This window comes from Cyrtonyx montezumae, unplaced genomic scaffold, assembly GCF_038088225.1.
Source record: "Cyrtonyx montezumae isolate F1298 unplaced genomic scaffold, pur_monq_1.0 scaffold_23, whole genome shotgun sequence".
In the NCBI taxonomy this organism is placed as follows: Eukaryota; Metazoa; Chordata; class Aves; order Galliformes; family Odontophoridae; genus Cyrtonyx; species Cyrtonyx montezumae.
The window spans coordinates 4,261,313-4,282,747 of record NW_027071970.1 but is presented as its reverse complement, the minus strand read 5'-3'; the positions used below and the strand labels follow the sequence as shown (position 1 = coordinate 4,282,747).

Here is a 21,435-nt window from a genome sequence, read left to right as displayed (position 1 = left end):
ATCCTCTGCATGGATCACTCACTTTCCAAGGAATTTTTCGTCGTCTGATCTTTAGATTCCTTTGTGCTTCTAGCTTTTAGATTCTAAAAGAAAAAGAAAACCCACGTAGCAGACAGTCAATCACCTTGAAATATCACATGGGAATGTAAGAGACTATCTGCTCCTCCAAAGAAGGGCCTAAGAATGACTGGAGGACAACCCTGTCCCAGTTCAAATCAGTAAAGGAAAAACATGCTTGCTTTCTTGATAACTTCACCATTGCCATGACACAGGCACCTACACATCTCAAATGATAGTCAGAGGACTCTTAGGAGTTCCCATCAATAGAGAAGGAACAAAAAAGGGAACCACCTACATCAATATAGGGATGGTAGAATTTTTAATCACCTGCAAGAGAAAGGCATGTCCATAACAATGCAGCCACTGTCAAAGCACGTACATACCACCAATAAATAAAGTACAGGATTGGGATTTAGCACCCCCTGATTATACTCCTTTATATCCATGCCCAGAGCTAGGTGACCTTGGAGAAGCCAGTTGTCTTTCACAACAGAATAGCAACAGTGCCTGTGACTTTTATTTTTTGCTACTTTTAATAAACGGGAAATTCTGTGGAATGTATTTTAGTACTGAAAGAAGAGTAAGCACAGAGGAAGCTACTCTGCTCATAAGGTGACACCACTGGAGCACAGGAGTGGTCAGACAAAGGATCAGAACCCAATGGAAACCCTCAGTAAAGGAGAGAATAGCAGAACTTGCTCTCTGATGAGTAGTACATCAGATCCCAACAGGCAAGACTTGCTTCCCTTGTTCCGCAGAGGGAATGTTTCATTTTACCTCTGTCATAAAAATCTAAAGGAGCATGCAATATTGAATGTACTCAAAAGCTTTTTCAGAGCAATAAACACCCATCAGTATTATTCAGCTCTGATTGTTTATTTGCTTGTTTTTAAGGACACATATGATGTTCACATTTTCTTAGCAACTGAGTTCTTCAAGATGTGATCAATGCAATGCAAACAGTTAAGGGGACCATGCACTGCAGGCAAAGCTGGTGGCCTGGGAAGCCTGGAAAAAGTCTTCAAAATGTTCTGACACAAAGTACTCCCCTTAAAGGAAATCAGAGCAGCTGGTAAATAATCTAGATTACGCTTGATGCACTTGCCATTTTAAACAGAATTTTCTCTATACCAGCGAAGCCTGCAATTCCACTAATAGACATAACACGAGCCATTAAAGATAGTTATACATGCAGTCAGCATCATCATTAGGAACAGCAATATCTGAGAAGCTCAAATAACAACCTTCCCCTCTAGAAATACATGCAGGTGGCACAGAGCTGAAAAGCTCACAGGAACATCAGTTGTTATGACAAGATTTCCTGGGTAGGGACAGCACACAAAGGCAGTCTATAGGATAACCTCTATTAGCCCAAAATATAAATCGTTGTGAGAATGCAAGCTGAAGCAGTGAGCCTAATGGAGCTCATAACTCCTCCAGAAGTCAGGGCTGCAAAGATTCTTGGAGAATAGATAAGTGACATCGCAGGGTATTAGTCAGATTCAGATGGCTCATGTGTCTGAATACCGTGACATTACCTCAGAGATTTCAGCAAACTGAGCATTGGCTTGGCAGCATTTCTCTGCTGTCTCCATAGCAACTTCATAGTTATCCACAAAGGCCCGGTACACTCCCAGCTGGCTGGCCTGCAGGAAGCAAAACAAAATCAAATAAATGCTGAGGAAGACGAGTTCAGGATGGCCAGCCTGAGTATCTGATGATCAGCTCATGTTTCTTCACAACAAAGAATCACGGGGAATACTGAGCAGGCCCAGAAAGATCTCTCTAACCTGATAAAAGCTTAACCAGGGCAGGTCTTTCATACACCCAACTCCAAGTATTCTGAACAGATTCACTTACTGGCCTGTGAGGATGACACATCTTTATTACTGTCATCTATTTTTCCCTTCTGAACTGCCAGATTAGTATCTATTAATATTTTAGCTCATTGATGTAACTGGAACTGCTGGATGTTTGCCACAAAATATGAATCAGACAGGAATGATTCAGCCAAACAGCACAAATGTGACCCCAGTAAGCTACTAGCCTGGGCTTCTGCACACATGCTGGTCACACTAAAACAAACTTGGATGTTAAACAATACATGCCTCAGCAAACACTGTTATAAGAGCAGAAGTGCACTGAAAATATAGAAGAAATCCAGAGCACAAATCTGTTTGGAAGGCAGTGACTGCAACACCTAGGTCCAGAAGAAGATGGAGCAGAGTCCAGTAATAAGCCATTATCATCACTGAGCCCATTTTCTGACTTATTAACTGCAGCCACATTTGTGCCAGAGAACAAAAGATCCAGCTCAGGAAATCCCTGGGCAGCTTCCAAGCCTGTCTGGATTGCAGAGCAGTTCTTATGTTGTGGAGCTGCACAGGCTGTGCTGTAAACACCTCCAGCATCTTGAATGTGCTTTCAAATTCGTGGTCAGTAGTAAGCCAAGAGGTGGGGTGCTGTAAAAGACTCCATTTAAAAGAAATTGGTTACCAGAAAAGCTTGCACTTACCCTATCACTTCTGCACCTCCCCTGACACCTCTGCCCAAGAGCTACAGCAGGCAGAGCAGCGAACTTTCTCACAGTGTTTTTTTCCTCTCTCTCTCTTGCATAACCAGTGTTCTCCATTCTCTCTGAAGCTTTATGCAGGAGATGATAGAAGAAAAAGGCACTGTCTGGAGAACATTCACTGCACCAAACATTAGTTTGAGCTAACAGAGACTATTTTCTAAGGGAAATTTTACAGTAAGACCAGGTACCAGTCTAAACTCTCGTACCATAAAACATGCTTATGACTGAAGCTGAAAGAGACTGTGACCTATTTGAAGAGGTGACCCAGCCCCAGCTGCCAGTGGGGCACAATTCCCTGAAGAAGTAGCTGTCAGAATTACTGCTCATCTGCAGGGCTTATGACACTCAGGTTTGGATGATGTCAGACGACAAGGCAGAGCTTCAGAGTTTCTCCATTACTGTGTGGCTTTTTCATTTTCTGCTACTCCTGAACAGGTTATAATAAGCTTTTGTTTTTCTCCTCTACAGATGCTGTCATTGAAACATCTTTTCCATTAAAAACTGATCTTTTGATCAAATCAGTAATGCTCCCAAAATTTTCATGCTTAAGTTTTCCCTTTTTCAATTAAAAAGAGCATAATGAATACTAGATAAACTTTGGCAAAACTAATTGTTTTTTTTTTTTTTTGTGAGAAGTTTTCCATTCTTGAAAACTATTTGAGCAAATATTTGCTAAATATTTATTTCTAGAAATTGTACAAAATATTCCACAAGCATGATGGTTGTTGTTGTTGTTGTTGTTGTTGTTTCCCCCACCCTCCCCCCCCTTTTTTTCCTTAGTTTCAGCAGGAAAACTCGTCCAACAACAGGACAAGAGGCAGTGGGCAGTAACTGGAATGCAGGAGGTTCTGCCTGAGTAGCAGGAAGCACTTCTTTACTGTGCAGGTGACTGAGCACTGAACAAGATGCCCAGTGAAGTCGTGCAGCTTCCATCCTTGGAGATATGCCAACGCCTCTTGGGACAGAGTCCTTGGCAAGCTGCTCTAGGCAGCTTTGCTGGCCTTCCTTGAGCAGGGAGGTTGGAACAGATGACCTCCTGAGGTCCCTTCTGTACTCAACCATTCTGTAATTCTGTGAGAAAGGCAGAATAACAGCCACTGACATCGCAAACGGACCACGAGTTGTGCCAGACCACATGAAATTCTAGAACTCGTAGCATGCACTGTCTATAACTTCAATCTACAGTGCTTTGTTTTAAAAGATACTAAAGAAAATTTACACCCACAGAGACCTCAGAATAATAGCAAGGATTCCAGCGTTAACAACAAATTGCATAATACAACCACAACTAAACAATCTATTCCAAAAGATTTTATGTATATCCTGTAAAGATATCTTCTAATGTCTGATGATCTCGCTGTCTCTTCCATCTGCCAAAAATGATCAGCTTTACTTCACCCAGCAAAGAGTTCACAGTTCCTACTGCCTGTGTACCAAACCACCAGAATCCAAAACCACTAAGCCAGCTCACTTGCCACACTAGGTCAGTTTGTTTCTTTGCTTCCAATACTAACCCAACAAAACCTCCAATTCCATTACAGACCCACGAGAACCGAGGGAGGATAAAAACGAGAATGCCACAGAAGGGCCCGTGACCATCATCAGCAAGAAATGGTCTTAAAGGCCTAAATAACTGCATGGGAGTCAAAGCTTGTCCGACAGACAGCAGTGGTAAAGAATATATTCAACATTGTTTAATTAATGCAGTGTTCATTACTGCAGTACAGTTTCGATGCAGTCCATAAGGCATCTACTTTCAGCAACTTCCTACATGGGCTGCTTTGAAAGTAATGCCTCTTCTTTTATCATGTTGGCTCATGACATCAGAGCATCAGAGGTGAATGCTGATGGGATGGCAGCAGAGGCTGAACTTTCCCACCAATATTCCATTACATGCTGTTGCACATTACATGCTGTTGCTGTGCAACAAATAACATCAGAGAGGTGCTCTAACAGGCAGTGTATATGAAGCAAAAGTGTGGGATTGAAATCCTCCATGCAGAAAAAGTGGCATCCACTGACATTCAAAAATGCTTGTTGAATGTTTTTGTTGACCAGACAGCAAACGTGAGCACAGTGAGGTGCTGGGTGGTACATTTCTGCAGTGGCAACAACAACATGAAAGACAAGCCATGTTCCAGACTGCCATGGACAGCTGTCACACCATGAAATGAAGCTTGTCTAAGCTCACCTGTGTGAATCAGCTAATGATGCTGAAAAATACTGTTTTGTAGCTAAGAATTTGCTCTATCAAACAATGTTATTGTGCTTTTTGTATCTGTTGTAGTTTTCATGGAAAGAAACAGGTGGCACTAGTATTGGAAAAACCTATTTATATCTTTGCTTCAGCAACCAGAAGCAATTGGCTTTGTCTTCTTAAACCAGATGCTTAAATTGAATGTGCAGAGCTACTGACCAAGATATCAGCTTGGCCCCTTCTGGCTAAAACATGCCAGCAGTGAAAAGCAGATTCCCATATTTTCATCCTGAGCTGCTGGCATGCATGGAAAACATCTTCTTCCATGCTCTTCTCCCCCTTCTTTGTAGGCAATGGTTCTGGTACTGGGCTACACAGCTGCTAACAATTGAGTGACCCTGGTAAAGAGCACTCCTCATCCAATAAACCCCTCACTGGAATGTCACTCCTACCCTGAGAATCAGAGGCACCTCAGGAATGCAGAGATTCTTTTCTTTTCTAAAAGGAAAAAACAGCCCTTTTAATCCTTTGCTCTCTGCACATGCTAGGGGAGAGGCAAAAGAGGCCAAAGGAATCTCCTAGAATGCAAACAATTTTTCATCTGACTCAGAAACTCAGCAATTTTATATCAGCCTTAGGAATATGCACTGTATGACTTTGGCCTGCTCTGCACTCAGAATTTTGTAGAAGTTATGTAGAAAAGTCTCAGTATCAGACTGACTGCATCATCTCAGCTACAAGGGAAATATCAAAGCCAGTATAGTGCTAGAAAAGAAAACCTAAAGGCAACCACCAGAAAAAAGCAGCTCATAAAAAAGAACCACAGAGAATGGAAATACATGTGAGGGAGCAACAAGGAGAAATTTTTAACTTTTGGTGCTAAAAGACTTTATTTTTTTTTTTTAGAGAGAACAAACACTGCCATTCTTCACTCTTCCTGTAAAGTAAATTATTTGATGACTCTGCAGACAACCTGGAGATCCAACGTTTCTGTAAAACTGTTATTTGTATTAGTATCATAGCTTGTTGGAGTCTTTCATTAACAGCAGTAAGAGAGCCACTTTTTCCACAGTGAGGCAAAGCTAGAAGTCTGTCATTCACTCCAGGGACAGATTTCCATCCCTTTATTCTATGCAAAGTCACCAGAAGAAGCTGTAGCAGCACATGTGAAATGAAAGAGAAACTCTGGTGACTGCAGCCAACTCACCAGCTTTTGGAAGAGGTCTCCCACACGTTGCTGGTGACTCCACTGCTGCACTCGGGGAAAGAGTCCATCATAGAATTCTTTGTGGATCTCATAGAGCTCAGGCACTTTGAAGAATATTGTCTCAATCTGCTGACTAGTCAGCACGGGCTGAGAGGTGGTGGCAGCTGCTTTCAAAGGCTTCATAGGCTGAAACAAGAGATGAATGAAACCATTCCCGTGCAAAGCAAGTACATTCATCCTCACCCCGTTGCAAAACATACTTGCAAAGAGTTGTTTTACATCCTATTAGTGGTATCTTCTTCACACAACTACTGAAAGCTAGGCATTAACAAATTCTCTCTCATGGAGATCAGCCACTTTTGGTATGCGGATATTCCCAGGATATTAATAGCATGATTAAAATCACTATGCACTCAGTTTCCTCAATCTCTGTCCAACTGTAGAGAAATATGTTCAATAATCAGCACTGAATACTGACAGACACTGCTCCTGCACACTATCAAGTTAATACCTCCTGGGCTGTGCCACATCCAGTCCATTCTTTAGGCTTCTCTTTCTCAACTGGAGAAGAGAGCTAACGCACTTTTTGCACTGAGCAACTGACAGTCAGGGTATATGAAGCTCTAGGAAATGTTGGATGGAAGTAGCAGCAAATAGGCAAGTACTGGTGCTGGAAAAGTAGCTGTGCTTACCAGCAGCAGAGCCTCCAGGTGGCTCAGGTAGGTTTCCTCACTGGCCAGGATTCCTGACAGGACCCATTTTCTCATCTCCAGGCCTTTCTCCAGATCTGGCTCACTCTATTGAAAAGTTGTTAAGGGAGGACAGGGGTGGAGGAAGAATGAGGATGGAGGGGGTAAGAAGAAGGATTTCATTTAGTTACAGGATGATCTAAAAAACAAACAAACAAACACTTGCGCTTAGTCTCAAGTTTCCAGAAATAGAGATAGAAAGACCAAAGAAAATTTCTATTTACCAGAAACCGATGCCACTTACTTATAGATGTCAGCTTAGACATCTACCTTTGGTGCCTGGGTTTCTTCACATAAACCTAACCTTAAAACTTTATAATTCAAAATCTATTCTTCTCAACAAATTGTAGGGCTCTTGGTTCTGTGCAATTCACTCTCTGCTCCCATGAGAGTTCTCTTTGATTTTATTCCAATGCCATGTGTTTCTCTACACAGACAGGATCACTTCCCCTGTTTCTACACAGATGTACATGAATATAGAGCAGTTTCAGCCTGACATTGCTGTTAAGATGGCTGTTCTTTCTCCCACTGTTTACTATTCACCAAGTTATTTTCACTGCCAGCTTGTACAAGGTCTATTTTTAGTTAGAAGACTGAATAATCAGCCATGCTTGGATTGCACATGCTGATTTTCTTATTGGAATTCCATAAAGCAGTTCTTAAACAAAACAACTGGGGAAAAAAAAAAAGAAGAAATACATTCATGGGCAAACACCGAGGTTAGATTAACATCAAGTTTTAAGAGGAGTAATAATGTCTTTTCTGCATTTCAATTATCCTTCTTCTCAAAACTGAAGAATGTTTAACCTGATAAAACAGAATGGAGTATTCCCATAAATTCTGAAGGGGAAAAAAAAAAAAAAGGGAAAGCCAAACAATTGAGATTATAAGTAATGACACACCACCAGCAGCACTTTTTATGGAATCTTATTTTCAACTTTTTATTTCTATGAATTACTGCTATTTAAAAAACAAAACAAAACAAAAACAACACCAAAAGCCACAACTATTTTTGCACTCATGTTGTTAGAAAACTCCAGGAGTGGATACAATAGTTAGATCTGAAAAAGTAGATAAGCAAACGCTTCCAAGGGCTTTGGATAGATTGTTAGGGACTCCGTCCTACTCCTGTTAATACCTACAGGAATCTTTGGGTATTGATTTTAGCAGGAGAAGGATTAGGAATCATTAACAGTATGTACCACTCTAATGACTGAACATAAAGCCCATCTACAGCTGATTTTAAAAAGCTCTGCTTAGAGTCCCACGCTCCGAACACTGCAAATGTGTATATGGTGCTCATTACGGAGAGATGGAACCTTGGTTACAGGTGAGCTTACAGCAGCTATCACACTGAGTGCAACTCGAAGCCCACGCACCATGCTAAGAAAGAAATGGATCCTCACGCTCCCAGATATTTTTGGATTCGGCGTCATCAATAACAACCCTGATTTCTGAGTGCTTTCATTACATTTTATAAGCTATTTTCTAGGCTAAAAGACTTCGCAGCAACTACTTTATAAAAATTTTTGTGAGGTGTCAAATACCACTAACACCTCTTAAAAGAAAGTGACAGACAGAGCTGTTCTAAGGATAAAACATACAGGCACTTCATGTATGACATGGAAAAAAAGCCTGTCTTTGCATCCCACCTTTCAGCGAGGTTCAGCAAGAGCCACAGCGCCTTCTAAAATCTTCAGAGAGCATCTCAGAGAAGGCAGGAACTTGAACACAGCAGTCACATTCAGAAGATTTAAGAAAAACACCGGTGACAAACTAACTACGTGGTGAAAGGAGCAACAGCTCTGCAACAGAGTTCTGTGCAGCCTTTGCTACAGCTCGATCAGAAACCTGTAACATTACGACTGCTCCTTACAGTTTCTTTATAGTTAGCACCAGGATATCCGCTCAGGCCTCATTGTTCAGCATGGTACATACATGTAACCCAGAAGGACAGCACCAAGATGTTTAATGAAGATTTCTTTCATCTAGCTGCCTGTGGGAAGCTCCTAGGAGCCCTGCTGCAACAGCACTGATCCCTTGGTTTCCAAAGATTTCTTACCACATTTACAGAAGTATCAAAAAACAATTCACAGTGCTCCAAGGTCCCCACTGCAGGGGATGAAGTAACTGGTCAATACTGATGCAGCAATGTGATTACGTCTATCAGGTTCTCTTGGAGGAGGTGGGGGTTTAAAAACCAGCTGGGCATGTTTGTAACATCTGTGAAGAGCATCACACGATGACAAGTAGTTTCAATGATTCAAACCTCCCCATCACAACCATGACACAACAGTTTTCATTTTAACACCGAAAACAGCTTTCCCCTTCACAAATAAGAGCTTTAATTTATAAGCCAGTTCTTGGTGAGCATCATCAGCTGACAGACAGCACCTTCTGCCTGAATGTTAATTCCCTCTCAAACAGATTTGCTTTCAGGGAGACAAACATCTCCCAGAACACACTACAGGCTCTCTGTCCTGGCCATTACCACAGGGTCACACTGAGAAGCCTGCAGTTATTATCCTAGCTCTTTTTACGGGAGCATTTTCCAAGTATGATGCTTACAAAACAACAGCCTCAGACCCAGCCGGCCAGAACAGGGCCCAGTTGCTGAAGAAACCCAGGGGATTTTATCCAACAATTGCAGAGCATATAGCAAGTTTCCAATGCAATACCTTCAATCTACACACAGATTCCTCAAATGTGAGAAAATAATCTCCTGCTGTGTCAGGGATCAATATGACACCATGCTGAAGCCTCTATTGTGCTGCTGCTCTGCATTTCCCCCTGAGAAGCAGTGCCCTGACATGAGCTCCCTGCTGGTACGGCCTCTTCTGACAATGTCATCTGATGCACTGAGCAGCAGCTCTTGTTGCTAGAACTTCTAGAAACCAGCTTCAGGGTGCTTTTAAGTTATTCTTGACATGAAATTTATACAATGACTGAAAAATTCACTAGGAACTAGTGCCAAAATCAAGGAGAAACAAGTTTTTTTATTTGGTATCATGACATTTCTTGCTTATAGAATTGGAAACAGGCTCACCTGCTCGCTTAAAACAAACCAGAGCAATCAGCAAGCAAAGACACTGCAATGCTGTCCTTCTGCTCTCCCCTTGAAGTGCACAAAAACATGATGCACCCAGCACCAAGGGCAATTTCTGCTTTGGCCATATCTAAAGGGAGGGGAACAAAAAACAACCTTGTAACCACAAAGCCTCACTGCCTGCCCTGTTTCTGTTCCCCAGGCAGAACAGCAGTTAAGAGAGGGAACATCAGGGCCAAGGAGGCATTGAGCTCCCCAGACATACACAGTTCTAGGGAGATCTGCCAAGGCTGGGTACTCACTTCCCTTACCCTGACAGGAAGCAGTATGAAATCTCAGAGCTGTTTGTGGCAAGGGGAGGAGCTGGTCCTACATCCAGCAGACCACATTAGCTAGGGCAAAATACACCTATTAATCCATGTGCAGATGGGATGTTCCCAGCAGGATGTGGGAGCAGCCCACACTGGCAAACTGACCACCAAGCAGAGACCTCCAAGTGGTCAGCAGTCTAACTAGTATTTCACGTTCAGATTCTATCCTTGCCTTTTTTAAGCAAGCATTTCCCCTTGCCCTTCCACCCTTTTCATTGTCTCTCTACCTACAGGTTTAGAAATAAATGTGTTTTATAAAACTCTACTAGGGGAGCAGCCACAGCATTCCTGTCTGCGTGCCATGGGAGCTGTTAAAATCCAACAAGCAGCCAGCTCTGAACAAAGCAAGCTAGAAATCAGTGCTTTGTTACCACCTCTAATGAGATACTAAAATACATTTCTTTTTTTTAAAGGGAAGATTGAAGACAACATAAAGGAAGTTTCATGGGTATTTCATGTCTATAATGTTTTGCTGTTTTATTCTCAACTGGGTGGTGCATCTTGCTATTCCAATGATTTAAAAACCAAAAGCCTGAGTCACATTCATTAATAAAATTTCGCAAACTGAATCAAGGCCAGTCAGAGCGGATAGAAACATTAAAGATACTACAGAGTGTGAACACGCTGGCCTGGAGCCATGGCTGTTTTGAATGTGTTTGCAGCTTGTCAGCTTAAGTACTCTAGTTTACTAAGCAGGTTGGCATTGCTTGTTGTATTCAATTGCAGCAAACCTGAGATTCACCAGCTCCAAGGATTAGACAACTTCAGCTTTTCCCGACTCTTTTTAAAGAGCTCAGAGGTTTGTGGTTGTTAATTTAAATTAACAGCAATAATTGTTTTATTGCAAATGTTAAAAGAACAGAGATTAAGAATCTAAAAACCACCATGTGTAAGATTTGGCCAACTGGTTGCTCCTGGAACAGCTCAGTAAAGAAAATCAGTGCTTCAAAGTGGGCGTATAAAAGGCACTTCAACTCTCAGACCTTCCTTTGGTACAGTGTGTTCATATGCTGTGCAATGAATGTGTTCAAAGGACAGGTTTCCCATCAGGACAACTCAATCTCACAGACAAGCTAACACCCTATGAAAGAGAAAAAAACATTCATTTTAATTTTTGAAGTTTAAATATTTTTGAAAGCATCTGCCAAGCAGCCTGGAGGTGTCCTATTGTCTAGGTGATATTAAGCAGGGCAAATTCTGCAATCAATCCAATCGTGCTCCGTGCAGGGGAAGGAGCAGGGACAGGAACCAACATTCTTTATAACATCAGTATTGATGTGCCAGCTCTCCTCAGGAAGGGCTGTACATGGAGGCAGAGCCCTTTAGCAGCACAGAATTGGAGAAGAAAGAGTTGCATCTGCTGGGGGTGGTAAGAGAAAGTGGCATTAAACTAAAATAAATAAATAAAAACAGATATAAAGAGGGAGAAAATAGAAGGATTTGGAAATGCTGGAGAGGAAAGGAAAAACCAGCAACAGAAGTACTAAGCAGAGCTGTGAGACAAATAGTCTTATTTATTGATGTAGATTCAGAGATCAACTTTTCTCCCCTTCTTCCTCTTGTACTTTTCCAGTTTTGCAGGACTCTATTTCAGTAGGAATAAACAGTACACATTCCTCATATTTTACAAACAAAGTCAGATGAAGCAAAATTTGACTGTTCTGCTCCAGGCAGGTCCTGACAGGAAGCTTCTACAGGCATGCCAGTTTTCATTCCTCTCCGTGGTCTGAGGAGCCTGAGCCCTTTCACTCTGCTAAACACAACTGGTAAACAACAGAGCAAACAACATAAGATAGTACAAATATGTAGAGTCTATCTTTTAATTAAAGAACAATTTAACATCTCAAAGTATTCAGAGGAGCAGCATTTTAATTTTTTTGAAGCAGTTCAAATCTTGATAAAAAAAATCAAGGTGCTATGCGTGTTCTTACTAGGAATTTGTTGCTCAGCTTCAGCACTCCTGCCTCTCAGGGAACAATGCACACAGAAATTGGAAACCCATTTGGGGAAAAAAAAATAACAGTAATAATAATCTCGTAAGCTCTAGAAGAGTGACTGTTATCACTTTCACTTGGGAGGCTGTCCTGCTCCCATCTCCAGAGTCCAACACCCTTAAACCTAACCACGCCTTTGAGTCTGGCTTTGTTGGCAAGCAGATCTTTAAAAGGCCTTTTCTCTCCTCTTTCTTCACCTCTCCCTTCTCATTGCTCTAATTTCTTCCCACATGAGCAGCTGCAATAGGACCAAAACATGACCAAAGCTTCCCATGCTCTCTCAATGCCTTTAGCCTCAAACAAACTACCTACCCCAAGCTCTTGGCAATAAACTCTCCTCCAGAGAAGGGTGCCAGTTGGCCCAGTGCCTTCCTCTGTCCTCCTCTAGGTAGCTACACACTGCACTTTTACCCTGACTCCAGGAGTAGAATAGAAATATTGCTTTTCCTGCTCCAAATTAATCTTTCTGACACCTTCTGAAGCTACCAATTCTGTCTCTTTTGGCAAACATTTGGTTCAACATTTTCCAAGAGTTTCCAGAATTTTTGGAAAGTTTCAATAATAGCAGTTTAACTGTTTGGGAAAACTACATAACTTTCAAGTTAAATAAACAAACAACTTACATTCATTTTCTCCTTTTTCTTCCCTTTTCATCTTTACCTTATAGGCTCGCTTCAGAGCAACAAAGTTTGGCAGAAGCACTGGCTTCATGACAAGACATGCTTCCAGATCTCAGTGAGACACTGTGGAAGAGCCAGGAGAGGGAGCACCACCTGGATGCACCTGTTTGCTCAATGCAAACATCTGTTAAGGCCTCCTTACCACAAAAGCAATGAGATGCACACTGAAAATGCCCTTATTGTTCATATTCTCTCTCAATGGAAAACAAAACTAAGGCTGGTGTCCCTCATCATCCTCCGTGGATAGGAGCAAGTGTTTGAGTGATGGAAACAAAGCAGGTGAAATAGAAATACATAAAATGTAGTTGAATTTGTACAATTTGAATGTAGAGTAGTCACCGTCTTTTAGTCAACTTAGATGATCCAAGTAGAAGAAGGAATCAGAAAACAGATCCCAAGTGACAAAGATTGAGAAGATCAGCAACCTTCTAGAAGTCACATTGTGGCCCACACTTGCTGGAACAAAGGATACGAGGTGCTGGTATTCTGCCACCTCACCAGCTGAGAGAACGTGAAGTCCCTCATACACAGTCTGGGACGTATCCCCTCGGTTTCTTTTGGAACAAGACACTGCTTTTGTAACTCTGCATCTTCTCTATGTTGGCTGGGTAACCAAATGGAGACTAGTCTGACACACTATCCAACCAAAACACTACAGTTGTCATAAGACAGAATGATTTAGTCAGTTGATAAATACATAGCAAATGAACAACATTCAGAACGCTGCCATGTCTGTGATGCTAACTGCATCAGTCATAATCACATTAAAAAAAATACACCATTGTTTGCATGCTTTTCATCTGGGTGTCTGACTGAAGTGCTGTTAGCCCTTGGTTGCAAGTGAAATCAAAGGAACTTCTCTTTGAACGTAAAGAACACATTAAAGTTAGAAGCTGGTTTTGTGGAACATCAGGCATCTCACATGAAGGAGCCAAAATGAGCAGATGCGTTTCTTCCTATAATCTCTCTGCCTTCATTACCTGTGATAAGTGGACATTCTATCTTCCTATCTCACAGGAACACAGCAGGGATAATTAAGACCTGCATAGCATTCCAAAAGTACTTGGAATTAATGGTCATGTCTAAAGGAAATGAGTACTTGTGTACTCAGAACTGAGTTTTAGTAGTGTCCCATGTACACGTAGCAATAAAGTAATAAATCCAGCGAGTATAATTTACTACGTGCACTAAATAACGCAAAGTCAATACAAAAACTAGGACAACTGTGTAATTGAAATTAATTATAAAGACTCAAAGCTATCTGAACCAGGCAGGACTGTAGTCACTAATTTTTTACTTCTAAACAACCTTACAATTTTAATATTTTGTCAAAATGGTGTATATACCACAACTGGTATGTTGTTAGATACAGTAACCATTAATTTCTGGCCATGATTATCTAACTCACTGCAGGCTCATAAGAAGACAGGACAAGGGAAAACTATAAAAGTAAGTAAAAGAAAAAAAAAAAGACTGCATCCTGGTATTTCAGGGTTCTGACCCAAAACAATTTCACCACTCTGTACGGAGCAAAGTATATGACACTTAATTTTGTTACTAATGTCTTTTCCACTACAGCTGAAAACGCAATTACAGTAAAACTCACCTAACAACTTGTGACAAAGTTTAACTCGTTTAGGAAATAGTGTAACCATTTATAAACTCATCTCTTCCTCCATGCTGTGGACCTTCCTTCATAAATAGCATTGTCAGCTGTGGACTAATTACAGCCATGATCAGCTGAAGCAGTTGAGGTTCGTTAATAAGTTTGATCTGTCTCAGTCTCCCTTCTTTTATTATTATTTTTTTAAAACAATAAAGAATCTTTTTATAGTCAGAATAACGCAGCCATTTATTATTATTATATATTTTTTAAGGGCAGTCTTCCACCACTGTTAAGACAATATTAGATTATCTACTCTTAAATGCTAATGGGGTGATAATCAAATAAATCAAGAACAAGATGGAACATCCGGTGGTTTCTCTTCCAGGCCTCCAGCCACAAACAATGTGACAAACAGGTCCTTTGACTTGGCCTTATGAAGTCAGATAGCATTTTCCCTTTAACTTAAGACACATAACCTGAAAATCTCAAGCCAATAACAAATTATTCTTTGAGCTTTTGTAATTTTTAAAGATCATTTCTTCATTCAAAAGGCTCGTGCATATCACAGTTCTCATGCTCAGAGTTAATAGGCTAAAGCAGAAGCAGCTGCAGCTAGATTCCATACACCATATTCAAATAAAATAAAACAAATTGACAATAATGACTTTGATAATGCTTTAAGAGATCTTGAGGAGAAGAACTAGAACACTTTCAAGTAGTCTTTATAATCTAACATTCATCCTGGAAGAAGTAAGGAAACATACGATGTGACACTAACCAATAAAGAATGATAGAAGGATGGATAAAATAAATCACAATGGTTTGTGGAAGTTGTCAGACTCTCGAAATCATTTTGATATAAAATAAATAAAACTGTCTGATAAACGTGTTGATTTACATGTATACTGATATCTATAAAATATCCATCATCTTCTCCCATGGCACTTTGATTAATAGGACAGAACAATACAAAGTCAACACAAATTGAATAACTTAAATGACAGGCTTCAAAGTGTCATTTGCAAATTGGGAATTCAAGGTTGGTTGGCAGCACTGTCTTAGAAATATAGCAGGAAGCAAGTAAGAGTTGTCTTTGTGCTATCAATTATTTTTATGAATTAACTGGGGAAACCAGAAGTCTGCAGACAACAAAGATTTTCAAAGAAACACCAATTTGGTATTGAAGTTATCCGCAATTTTGAAAGCAAAAGGATAAAAATGACAGTTGAAAGGCAAACAGATCAATTCAAGTTAAATAAGAGACTTTTGAGTGAAGAGAGCAGTTGATAGTTATTTACCAAAGCAAGAGGTATATTCTCTATCAAGGCTAAACACACAAACAAAAAAGTAAATTCACCAAGTTGGTTAACTATAGCCATGCCACTGAAGTAAAAATAATGCAAGATAGCCTGAATGGCCACACAAAAACCAGAAGTCAAGCTGGTCAGTCAACTCTGATAGATAAACATCTCAGAAGGGATTATACAGATACACATTTAGTAACAGGACACGTTTTTATGATAAACAGCAATCTCCCACCCAAGTCACTATAGTTCAGAGCTGGCAATGTTAATTCCTCTTATTCCATCATCACAGGGCAAAAGAAACGGATCGTATATTCTAGATGCTTTATCAAAGCCTTTAACATACCTGAAAATAATTAATTTTCTTTGTGTAAGGCAATGACAACCCACATATGCAGATGCACACATTGAACACAACCCCCTAAATACATCTACTCTTTAGGATGTTTTGGTCCAGGATCCCCTTTTCCAAAATATTTGTTACTTAGAGACCTCTTATCAGCATTTGAGTATTCTTTTAGTTCAGTAAAATTCACTGTGAAAAAATGAGTTAAAAGTCATACACACAACGCTTATTTCTGAACATCAGTGAGAAGTCTCAATTTAAGATTAAACATACAGTACAGTAGTACATGACTGATATTGTATCAACTAATCCCTTCCCATGCTAGAACGCCCCCTCTTAAAGCAGTAGCCCCTCCCCCCTCAAAGCATTTTACCCCTTCCAACTTCACAAGGCTTTGTTGACTCCAAAAAGGCAGGAAAGGACTCACTGATTTTGTAGATTCCAGAGACCCTGAAGATAGAGTGTCTCGGCTGCCTCGGCTCTTGGAACTGAGATGGGGGGAAGATGATGGCGAGTCATCGATATAGGGCATCATATCATGATGCCGCCTCTGTTCTTCAGCACGGTCTGCATCATATGCATAGCTAGGTGGTGTGCCACTGAATGAAGCATCTGTAAAACACGGGAGGAAAATCTGGTCACAGTCAAACTGGACATGAGACAGGCTGGTCCACCAAGGCACTGCTGCTCTCCCAGCTATTCAGTTTACTGATAAGTAATCACAGAGTCAGTGATAGTTAAATATAGATCAAGTGGCAGCATAAATTTAATCAAACTCGCATCACCAAACAGTCACTTCGATCATTTTAAGTACTAAAAGGCAAAGTCCTTTCCTCCAAGTTTTGCTTCAAAAGTATTAGCATTAAAATAAGAACTTTTACAGGCTCCATGCAAGTTAAACATTCTGGGTCTGTGAATGTAGTGAGTTAGAGTAACAGGCTCTGTTTTTTCTTATTTTTCCATGGAAATGAACAGATGAGATCCCTGACATTTTAGCAATCATCAATAATACATAGCTCAGGAAATGAATGGTTGGACTTGATGATCTTGAAGGTCTTTTCCAATCTAAATGATTCAATGATTCTGTAATTCTTTTCAGACCTCCTAGGAACAAGAAGACTAGGAAAGAAAGGTCTTGCACGTCAAGTGAACAGGCCTGCTGCCAAAAATCAAACTCTAAGAGGTCCTCTTCTATTGGCTGCCTTCCTCCTCAATTCTAATTCCCTAAGCAAATAAACAATCACCCTCCTCCTTCTCTCCAGTATCCAACAAAAATAAAAATAAAATAAAATGTTAATTAGATTCTTCATACCACCGTTGAATTTTTACAAGAAATAAATGAATTTATGCAGGAAAGAAAAGTAGTAAAATTGATTCTGGTATCTTTGGCAGTTGAGAATGTTTCTGCAAAAAAAAAAAACCTGTTTGAGGACACACACTGAACAGAACAGCTCCCTGCACTATAAATTAAAAGGTCTCTCATCTCTCTGCACAAATATACACAGGATGAACATCTGCTTTCTGCACAGTGGCACAGGATCACATCTGTCTTGCCCAAAGGAAGCTGGAAACAACTTTGCATGTTGTTGATACTTGACATTTTCACCTGTCAATGTTCAGAAGTGTTAGCAGTGATAGCCATGCCCAGGCCACAGCAGAATTCCTCTGGTGCTTCAGTTACAAGTCATTGATTGTCACTCTTCTCCTCAAACTGAAAAATGACTACAGGCAAACAAGCTAGATCCTCTTCTACTTTCCTACTGCAGCAGGCAAGCTTTATGGAAGACAAAGTCATAAACAAGGATTCTTTATTTATTATTGTCTTAAGAAGTTTAAGGTTTTGCATTAAATTCACACTGGAACACCATTTTTACTTGTAGAACTAGTTTCTACTTGTTTTCACATATCTAGGTTCTGCAAAAATAATAAGCAGCAGCTGCCAAGCATACTAATAATCCTGTTACACATCACCAAGGCAGGGTGGAGGAGTAACATTTTAAAGCCCACTTTCCTCCTTCACAGTAAACTCAGTTAAAGCATGACTCATTCCAGCAAAGGATGTGAACTTTGTGTAAAACAGAATAAAACTTGATCCATGTGGCTTATTCAGGAGGGAGAGCTGGTCCAGGGAATTTATGCAAACAATATACTGAAAACCAAACAATAAATGCACTGTAGAAGTGAGCCTCTGTCTCAGTTTGTACCAAATACCACCCAGCTAAATAACTGCTGTATATGAGGCCTTCAGGCTGCTGCGTGACCATGGCAATACTATTTTAACAAGCTCAATGAGTTTTCTGTCACCCACCCGCTTACGGCATTACCTTGTGCTCAAGCCCTCAGTTTCTCAAAGCACTTTCAGACTGTAAGACCACAGGAATGGGAAAGGGAGGGGGGGGAACAAAAAAGACCCAAAGTTGTGCATATTATCTGGACTTTAATCAAGATGTTGGAGATTTCCCAGATTTTCTTAGTTGTTTAGAACTCATCCTATTAAGTTAATTTGGTAAACGGAGGCTTGAAATAGAGTTGCCAAAGTAAGGATGATCAGTCACAAACAAAAGAGATTTTAGATAAGTTGGATAACGCCCACATAGCAGCAAGCCAAACAAATCACAAATCTCATGCTTGAATTGTCAGGAGTCCTTTAGCTGAAAGAATACAGAACAGCAGATATCACAGCCCTCACATTTCACTTCTCTAACAGGTAAGGAAACACTGACGTAAATCAGCAGAAATGACCACCACACTCAGGATGACTGGTCTCCTGTTTGGTCACAAGACAGGTGTAGGGACCATTCTGGCTCCAGAAGTTAGAAAGTTATGTGGGAGACGACCATTCTTCTTCCTTCCTTCTACCTCTACAGTATTTATGTCATATTAATAAATAAATAAAAACATAACACCAGGCAACTTCATCAGAGGAATGCAGATCTCCACTGAATTTTCTCTTCTGCAGCTTTCTAACCCAAGAAGCATGAGAAATATTGCTGACAATTTAACACTTGCTTTATCCACAGAGGAACATCAGTAAAGGGTGCCTATATCAGCTTCACATCTTTGATCAAGGAAGAATTTCTTCAAACTACTATTCTTACCAGTTTCTCCTGCACACATGCAGTAACAAGACCCAGCTGCCATGCAGAAATGAAGGCAAGAACATTTCTTTCACTCTTAGTGCTCACTTTCTAATTTTATAGTTTGCCCCATTTCTGTTAATGGAAGAGTAACTTCCATTTAAAACGTATCAGCAGTAAGGGTTGCAGAGAATCACAGTATTTTCACTTTCCTCACTTTCTCCTGCTAAGAAGTAGGTTTAGTATTTCTAATTTCCATAACACATTTTGTCTCCTACTACACAGGGTAATCTTTATCTGAAAGGAAAAGGAAGATGGAAGACATCGGTAGGAAGAAGAGATTTATTCACAGCACTACATAAAGATTCAGTTTACCTCTGCATCATTCACTTTGTCTCTCCATCCATGAAAATGAAAACAAGACCTCTCAGCAAGGAATGAAGAGTGTCAACCTATCAGCGTCACAGACTGCCACAAGATATGTGCACAGAAAGCTCCACACAGAATTTAAAACTTTAATACTGTATCTGTAACACATTCAAAAGCTTAGAAACAGTTAATCCCTCTTCCTCCCGTTATTGTTGCATACAGCACTGAAATCCACCTATGGAGATTTTTAATTATCTCTGAGACGGACAGACCTTGCTTTTATTCCACCATTTATTCCAGCAGAAGCAAAGTATTACTCCAGTGAGATACACTAAGCAAGTCCTAACTCTAATAACAGAGGTAGACTCTCATCTCTGTGATTAAGGAGAGCACTGTTGCTAGGGAAACTAGGTTATTTGGATCTCCTACAGTCAGGCACAACTCTGCACAGGCTGTTCTGGCTCTACCTGGCAGCAGAAAGGCTACAGCAAACAGGCTGGAGCCAGGAGCTCACCAGGCACTTCAAGCTGCTCTGGGTGACCCTCCTGTAGATACAAGCACTCTCAAGGAGCAAAGCACCAGTGTTGCCTTGGGCACAGGGACCTGACTTAGCCATGTGGCCATTTAACCCTACAGAGGCTTGACCAACTGTGTCTGTCCTCTGCTAGCCAGGTACCAATGAGCAACATTGAGCTTCCCTCAACTCAGCAGCAGCTCTTCTCTTTTGTCAACTTGTAAAAGCTGCCACCCCATAAGGAAGCCTGACAGCTGTGACTGACCAAAGTGAGCCATCTCACCACTTAAAAGCAGCTGTTTCTACCAGCAGCTCTCAGCCATTCCCTTACACTATGCCTTCTCCTGCACCAGCTTCTTCATGTGTGATTAGATACTTGGGGCTACAAAGGCTTTCCATCAATTTTGCACACTCAGATGGTTACTTCATCCTTCTGGTTCTGATGACAGCAACCTCCCTGGCCTTGCTTTGTTCCAGTTTTAATGAACCTGCCCCACCATCCACTTCTTCAGTTATTACTTCCATCCTCTCACTTCTCCCACCTTTCATTTCAGTTTGTTTTGCTTTAACTCAACATTCCTTTTCTCTATTTTCCTATTCCTTGCCTCTTCTAAACAACTCCCCTCCCTCACTGCATACAATTTTTCCAGGCTGGGAAAAAGGAGGAATCTAACAAACCTGCAGTTAGCTACAAATTCCCTGGCACTCAGTGACTGCACAGCAGCACTGTGGCCTTGTCCTGTTGCCTTCTCCCCTCCTGCTGTATGTCATCCCATTCCTTCTTTGGGAGTGTGAGATCAAGACAGGAACTACCTTCCAAGCATAAAGGGAAAAAGAATTTCATTTTAAAGTTAAAAAGAAGGACTAGCTACATCTAATCCACAGCCACACAACGGTTCAAGTGTCATGCTTTCACAACATCACAACATCCATAGCTGCTTGAGAGGCTTAACAGCAGCACGCAGAGAAGCTTCCAAGCTAGCTGTGTCCCAGCTAATCCCACTAAAAGAGCAGTGAAGCCACAGCAGCCCAGACACGCCTGCCTAAGCAAATACACAGAATCCTGAAGGGGGTGGGGGAGCCAGCTCATGCCAAAGACCCACAACACTGTGGCTTCATTGTAAATGGTACCAAGGCTAGCACAGGTTTGCAATGTTCATACACAAAAACATTCCTGCAGCTTCAGAGCAGAAGAGAGCAAAGAATCTGCGCGCTCTGACTGTTCATTTCTATGCCAAGGAATGTGAAAGGCCACAGTTTGATAATGCACTGTCTTGGCAGCAAGAAGGGTTTCCACCACCAAGCCATAAACCATGGCATGACCCTTTCCCTCTTATCCC

General features: G+C 40.9%; 1 protein-coding gene across 1 annotated transcript in view; it reads right to left on the bottom strand.

Annotated features, from left to right (window-relative positions):
- Window positions 1-21,435, bottom strand: part of BCR (BCR activator of RhoGEF and GTPase) — a 93,356-nt gene that overhangs the window by 30,674 nt on the left and 41,247 nt on the right. The window contains exons 3-7 of the mRNA XM_065738957.1: window positions 16,563-16,747; window positions 6,732-6,836; window positions 6,040-6,225; window positions 1,599-1,706; window positions 23-83 (exon numbers count right to left, since the gene is read on the bottom strand). Of these exons, the coding sequence (XP_065595029.1) occupies window positions 23-83; window positions 1,599-1,706; window positions 6,040-6,225; window positions 6,732-6,836; window positions 16,563-16,747 (645 nt within the window). The remainder of the gene's footprint in view (window positions 1-22; window positions 84-1,598; window positions 1,707-6,039; window positions 6,226-6,731; window positions 6,837-16,562; window positions 16,748-21,435) is intronic.